Source organism: Callithrix jacchus, chromosome 7, assembly GCF_049354715.1.
Source record: "Callithrix jacchus isolate 240 chromosome 7, calJac240_pri, whole genome shotgun sequence".
Taxonomy (NCBI): Eukaryota; Metazoa; Chordata; class Mammalia; order Primates; family Cebidae; genus Callithrix; species Callithrix jacchus.
The window spans coordinates 28,912,754-28,919,678 of NC_133508.1; the positions used below are offsets into that span (position 1 = coordinate 28,912,754).

Consider the following 6,925-nt stretch of genomic DNA (forward strand, 5'->3'; position numbering starts at 1 on the left):
CGAAGGTCACGGACGCGTAGGCCTCCGCAAGGGGGAGCGCGGGAGACGGCAGCGCCCCAGCCGGGGGCCCCAGACGCCGGCGCCGCTCGGAGCCGCGGGGCAGGTCCCTCCGCGTTCGCGTCTGGGCCCGCCCCCCGCTGCGGGGCGGATTGACAGGAGCCCGGCGGCCAATGGGACCCTGCGGGGCGGGGCGGCGCGGGCCGGGTCTCCGCGCGGGGCGCTATTTACGGCGCGGAGCCGGCAGGACTCGGGCTGGCGCGGACGGGGGCTGCGGCGGGTTCCCTCGCGCGCTCGGGAGCCCTTGCCCTCTTCGGGGAGAGCGGAGGGTCGCGGAGACGGACGGCCGGGCGCCCACCGCGGCCCGCGGCGGTTCCCGGGGCGAGCGTGCGTACCCGGAGTTGAGCCGGGAGAGGGAGCCGGCGGCCGCCAAGGGGGACCGAGAAACTTTTCTGGGCTCTGGGCGCGCCCTGCAGCCGCACTCCATGCTCCGGCCGCCGTCCGGCCCCCCGCCCCGCCGCTGACGGCGCCCGCCGCTTCGGGCAGGGCCCCATGCCCTGCGCGCTCCGGGGGTCGTAGGCTGCCGCCCAGCCGGGGCTCCGGGAGCCGGCGGGGGCGCCGCGGCCGTGCGGGGCGTCAATGGATCGCCACTCCAGCTACATCTTCATCTGGCTGCAGCTGGAGCTCTGCGCCATGGCGGTGCTGCTCACCAAAGGTGGGTGCCGGGGGCTCACGGGGCCCGGGGTCTCGTCCCCGCCGCGGGGCTTCGGAGCCGGTGGCAGAGGCTTTCTTAGCGGCAGGCTAGGCTCCCTCCCGCGCCGGAGCCGCAGGTCGTGACAAGTTGCTGTGTTCTTAGAAGTCGCGGCGGTGGCCTGGCGGGGGATGCGGACTCCGATCTCAGGGCCGGCGCTGGTCAGAGGGTCCTCCGGGCCCTGACTGCGGGGAGCGGCGCGCTTGCAGCCCAGCGGGGAGCGGGGTCGGAGTCTCGGCTCGACGCCTTCGCCTCTGCCACAACCCGGGGGCCCGGGCGGCCGGGAGGGATCGCAGACCCGGGCCCGCAGCGTGTTTGATTGAGTGTCTCAGGATGTAATTCTGTGAATGTGTCTCTGAATCTCAGGCTTTCTGAGTGCATTTGTGTCTGTCTTTCTGAGCGTTGTTGTGCCTCTGAATGTGTCTCTGAACCTCCATCTTTCAGTGTATTTATGTGTCTCTGAGTGCGTCTCTCAATGTATCTCTGAATGCTTTTCGGTGTGTCTTTCTCCGAGTGTCTTTGTGTCTCTGAATGTGTCTGAGTCTCTGTATCTCCCAGTGTATCTCTGTGACCTGCGTGTGTCTTTCTGAATGGATCTCCGAATGCATTTCTGTGTCTTTCTCTAAGTGTCTTTCTATCTCTGAATATGCATCTGAGTCTCTGAGTGTGTGTGTCTCTGAGTACATCTCTAAGTGTATACACATCTCTAAGTGTATGCCTTGTGCGTGTCTTTGTGATCGGGAGAGTGTATGAGTCTTCCTGAGAGTTTCAGGAGTGTGTGTTGTGTTGCTTTTCAGTAGCTGGGAGGAGTAGGCTCTGTCAGCGGGCTCATTTCCCACTCACCTCATATTTTACAAACAGGACCAAAAAAAAAAAAAAAAAAAAAAAAACCAAAAACGGGTCGGTTTCTTCTTTCCTCTCTGCAGGCTTTCACCTTTTAGATAGAAATAACGTGAACTCCCTCTGAATTTCAAGGTTCCCCTCACCTCCTTGCTATGAAATCCACCTACTTTTCTGTGAACAGATAATTTTTTTTTTTTTTTTAGTAGGAAGCACTGTTTAGCCTTTGCACTCCCCTGCTTCTCTCTAATTGCCATGTAGCAGGCATGAGGTTAAAGCATAAGCTAGCCCAGCAAGGATGATGTGCTACAGTATTTATTTATTTTGGAAGGAAGGGTGTAATTAACCCTAAATAACAGCCCTTGCAGCTTGCAGAGGGGAGCCTCCTGGCCCTATCAAAGGCGGGCAGAACAGGGAGGGACTGAGGCTGACATGAAGTCACAGATACCGAAACTATGTGCCTGATAATGATATAATTAGAGGATCAGAGATTTCTGACGGCTGCGGACTTCAAAAGCTTTAAAAGAAGCCAGCAGTCTCTCCTGTAGCCATCTTGACTAAAGGAGACATTTTTGTTTAATCACTACATACAGTAACGAAGGGGGTAGAAACAGAAGGGCATTGTTCCACAGTTTCAAAATACCAGTCCCCTCTCTGGCCTTTTGCATGCCACAGGAAGAAACTTTATGAACGACAGAAATATAGTTTTAATACAGTGGTACAAAAGTCCATTCTCCTTGCTTAAAATGTGGCTCCAATTAAAAAAAAAAGTAGTTAGAACTTTCCCAGTTACCTGTCAAAATTTTATTAGACTGTTTTTAGGTCATTGAAAATACAGTATTTTAAATAGACTCTCATAAACATTTAAGCAGCATTTTACTTGTATTCAGTTTTCCTTTTCTGTACAAGGTCTGAGGCTAATAAGGTCAAAATGGGCTTTTAATTTGTTTTATTTATACTTTAAATCTATATATGGAACTTGTCAAACTAGGGATATGTAGTCATCACTCCAGAAGACTGGTGAGCTTTATGTGGAAAATCAAGTGAGCTCGGAGGGAGGAGGAGAAAGAGCAGAAAAGTGGTTCTGCAAAGCAAAGGTTCTTACTTGAAACAGAGAAAGAACTTGGGCCCAACCCCAGGACATTGAGTGTGGATTGAGGAGCAAGACCCCGAGCTTTAGACTGATAGTGGTTGCCAAAGATCTGTGTTTAGTGGGCTGGTTTTTCTTAGAACCGAAGCATTAGCAGCCTCTGGTGGAAACTGAGCATACTATACCGTGGTCTGGAATCTGGACAGATAATTAAATGAGACACGTTACGAAGGCATTCAGAGAGAGGAGGAAGAAGAAAGGTAAGAGTGGGGAGAGGTTTGTAAAACAGCATGTCCCAGTGTTTAATTTCAGAGTGGAGGTTTCAGTACCATACAGATCTTCAGATGGGAAACTGGAAGAGGTGTGTGCTTTTGTTCAGTTTACTCGCTGTGGCATGTGACAGTGACCAGGGTCCACTAGGTGGATATCGTATTCATGATAACTTTTAAGACCCAGATTATTTCAACTAGAGACCGATCTTAAAGCCTCAAATCTTGCCCTGTGACAAAATGTGAACAGAACCTTGCAACTCACAAAATAAGTTTTTATAAAGGAAACTTTTAATCACTTCCTGTAGAAAATTTGAGGTTTCCTTAAGGATTTTTCATTCAACCAGCAGAGGATTTTCAGTTTCAGTGTTTCCCCTTTTAGATCACATGTTGAATTACATGTAAAACTTGTGAGGAGGAGGAGGAGGAGAAGTTAGCCTTGCAGTTTTATACTCCCCCCCCCCCCCCATCTTTTATGACTTTCCATTTGGGCTGAAAGAAATTGACTTTGGCAAGCAAACCACTAATTGTAAACTGCCTAGTTCCTGTTTTACAATATACTGACTAAAAGCTCCTCTGCATGAAAAGATCTTTATAGGCAAAAAGTTTGCCTTTTCTAGAGAGGTTGCAAATAGCTGCCTAGTTTCGTAGTTTTAAAACCTCCTGACCTGAGCAATTTCTAGATTGTTGTGTTTCTAGTTAATAACTTTATAAGGTGTTAGCTAAAGCTCTTAACTCTTGGCGCAGTCCTTTGGGATAGTAAACAATTCAGTAGTTCCGATCAAATATTTATACTGACAAAATCAAAAAGCCTAACATTTTTATGTTGTATGGTCATGTGGGATTAAAATGAACAAATACTATGGTTTACCTTATGGTAGGAGAAATTATATTCATTACTATTGCCTTCAAAAAGCAAGTTTTTAAAATTACTCTCTAAACCCCTCAGAAATCTGCTGTTGGAATTATTACATTGCCAAAATTACCTTTAACTGGACTGGCTGCAGGAACGGCTTCTCCAAACTCCATGGACTGAAGCACTCAGCTTGGATGATCTGAAAGTTCATGACTTTGAATCTGGGATTCAGCAGTTGCCTAAATAGTTGCTTTGTCTGGTTTCTGGAGCAGAGTTTGATGCGGGTTCTCATTGTTTTCAGGTGAAATTCGATGCTACTGTGATGCTGCCCACTGTGTGGCCACTGGTTATATGTGTAAATCTGAGCTCAGTGCCTGCTTCTCTAGACTTCTTGATCCTCAGAACACAAATTCCCCGCTCACCCATGGCTGCCTGGACTCTCTTGCAAGCACAGCAGACATCTGCCAAGCCAAACAGGCCCGAAACCACTCTGGCACCACCATGCCCACATTGGAATGCTGTCATGAAGACATGTGCAATTACAGAGGGCTGCACGATGTTCTCTCTCCTCCCAAGGGTGAGGCCTCAGGTAGGTGGAAGCCGTTTCGAACCCGAATGGCTGCTTGATCTATAGACTTGTGACAGCCACGACTTTGTATGTCTGCTATTGATTTTGTTGTTAATGTAATTAGAGACATCAGAGGGAGAGGCCTGGCTGGATGCAAAGATGCATCTTGATTGAGTGGCTTTTATGTCTGCCTGAGCATTAGATGTCTGTCTGCATAATAGGTTTTGCCTGTTTTTTCAACATTTTGAAGACATTAAAAGGCCATTACATCTCAGTAATGACAGTCTGTAAACGGTGTTTGTAAGCTTCTTTAGATAGTTTTGTAATATTTATTTTCTAAGTATTGTTGATTTCATTGTAAGCTTCTTTTTAATGGAATTCCTGGTTAAAATTAATAGATGATTATGAATATCCCTAGGAGGAGTTAACATGGAGTTTGATCATTTTCCTTATATTCCTTTAGGACAAGGGAACCGGTATCAGCATGATGGTAGCAGAAACCTTATCACCAAGGTGCAGGAGCTGAATTCTTCCAAAGAGTTGTGGTTCCGGGCAGCTGTCATTGCCGTGCCCATTGCTGGAGGGCTGATTTTAGTGTTGCTGATTATGTTGGCCTTGAGGATGCTTCGAAGTGAAAACAAGAGACTGCAGGATCAGCGGCAGCAGATGCTCTCCCGTTTGCACTACAGCTTTCACGGACACCATTCCAAAAAGGGGCAGGTTGCAAAATTGGACCTGGAATGCATGGTGCCGGTCAGTGGGCACGAGAACTGCTGTCTGACCTGTGACAAAATGAGACAAGCAGACCTCAGCAATGATAAGATCCTCTCGCTCGTTCACTGGGGCATGTACAGTGGCCACGGGAAGCTGGAATTCGTATGACGGAGTCTTATCTGAACTAAAACTTTTTGAACGTTTGAAGACCTTTGAGTTCTGCTGGACAGGAGCACTTTATCTGAAGACAAACTCATTTAATCATCTTTGAGAGACAAAATGACCTCTGCAAACAGAATCTTGGATATTTCTTCTGAAGGATTATTTGCACAGACTTAAATACAGTCAAATGTATTATTTGCTTTAAAATTATGAAAAGCAAAGAGAAGACTCTGTACACAGTCGCCAGGGTTATTTGCATCCAAGGGAGCTGGAATTGAGAACCTAATAAACTAAACTGTGCCCTATGTAAGCTTCTACATCTTGATTTATTGTAAAGATTTAAAAGAAATATATATATTTTGTCTGAAATTTAATAGTGTCTTTCATAAATTTAAAACTAAGTAGGACGTGTAAGACAGTACATGTTAATTATACAAATGGCCATCTGCTGCTGCTCACTTGCTGGTTCTCAAGTCGAGGATGTGGCTTGGTCCACCGCGCACCCGCCCCCCGCCACCGCTTCTTTTTTAAACAAGACCAAGATCTTGCTTATTCTTCCACATGCCTGTGTAATTTTCTTACAGCGTGGAGTTTCTAAATGTGTACTGACCATCTTTTAGTGTCTTCCCATATTTCTGGTTATGGGATAACTCTGGTTTTAGCTTACATCTAAGAAGGAGATCTTAAATTGATGTGTACCAGGTCAGATATGATTGATCAATTTCTGGAGTTGACTTAGCAAAAGTGACATTGATCCAGGTGTGTTCTGGAATACCTTTTCCAATGTGTCCACCTCCGCTCAAAAGAGAGAGAGAGAGAGAAAAAAACCCAACTAAACAAAACTTTCTTAGTCAATTTAGTCACTGTCTCCTTTTACTGTTGATTAATTGGCCAGTTTATTTTGTCCTAAACCACATTAAATATTTTGGCTCCCAAGTTAGCCAGACCTTACTGTACAACACTCTTAATTTTGAATCTTGCCCTTCAACAGTGATGCCTTTTTTTTTTGGTTTTAACTTATTCCTTAGAAAGGTTTTCTGTAGTGAACGTGATACACTAATTGATTTAAATAACATTGCTACTAGGTTTCTTCCCAAATGATCGTTTATGTAACCAAATAGAACACTGTCTTTAGCCAGTAACTAACACAGCTAGGAAACAATGTTTCCTCCTGGAAGACTTTCTATCCCAGCCTGAACTTAAAGGTATGCCATATTTGTGTACTTCCCCGCCCCCACTGGATCTTTCTTATTTTAAACGTGAGAATAATTTGCCATAGAGAGTATTTTCTCAATTCCTTTGTGTATTTGAAAATTTTGCTTAAAAGTTAACCTGTAGGCCGGGCATGGTGGCTCACACCTGTAATCCCAGCACTTTGGGAGGCCAAAGTGGGTGGGTCACAAGGTCAGGGATTAGAGAACAGCTTGGCCAACAGAAACCCTGTCTCTACTATAAATACAAAAACTAGCTGGGTGTGGTGGTCGATACCTGTAGTCCCAGCTACCAGGAAGGCTGAGGCAGGAGAATCACTTAAACCCAGGAGGTGGAGGTTGTGAGCCAAGATCATGCCACTGCATTCCAGCCCGGGCAACAGAGCGAGACTCTGTCTAAAAAAAAAAAGTTAACCTATAGCCTGCATATTTGAGTATGGGGTTTTCTTCTAGTAATTTTTTTTGTA

At 46.4% G+C, this 6,925-nt stretch overlaps 1 protein-coding gene across 1 annotated transcript; it reads left to right on the forward strand.

The window, feature by feature from the left end:
* The first annotated feature begins 249 nt into the window (after positions 1-249).
* BAMBI (BMP and activin membrane bound inhibitor) lies at positions 250-5,616 on the forward strand. Its single transcript, XM_002750172.6, has 3 exons — positions 250-712; positions 4,105-4,392; positions 4,835-5,616. The coding sequence occupies exons 1-3, from the start codon at positions 637-639 to the stop codon at positions 5,251-5,253; spliced, it is 783 nt and encodes a 260-aa protein (XP_002750218.1). The 5' UTR covers positions 250-636; the 3' UTR covers positions 5,254-5,616.
* The last annotated feature ends 1,309 nt before the right edge of the window (positions 5,617-6,925 follow it).

Bases quoted from the DNA above. Each gene is read 5' to 3' on its own strand.
- BAMBI (XM_002750172.6), top strand. From the start codon at position 637: ATGGATCGCCACTCCAGCTACATCTTCATCTGGCTGCAGCTGGAGCTC. The intron at 713-4,104 runs GTGGGTGCCGGG...CATTGTTTTCAG, and splicing joins GGCGGTGCTGCTCACCAAAG to GTGAAATTCGATGCTACTGT. The intron at 4,393-4,834 runs GTAGGTGGAAGC...ATATTCCTTTAG, and splicing joins TCCCAAGGGTGAGGCCTCAG to GACAAGGGAACCGGTATCAG.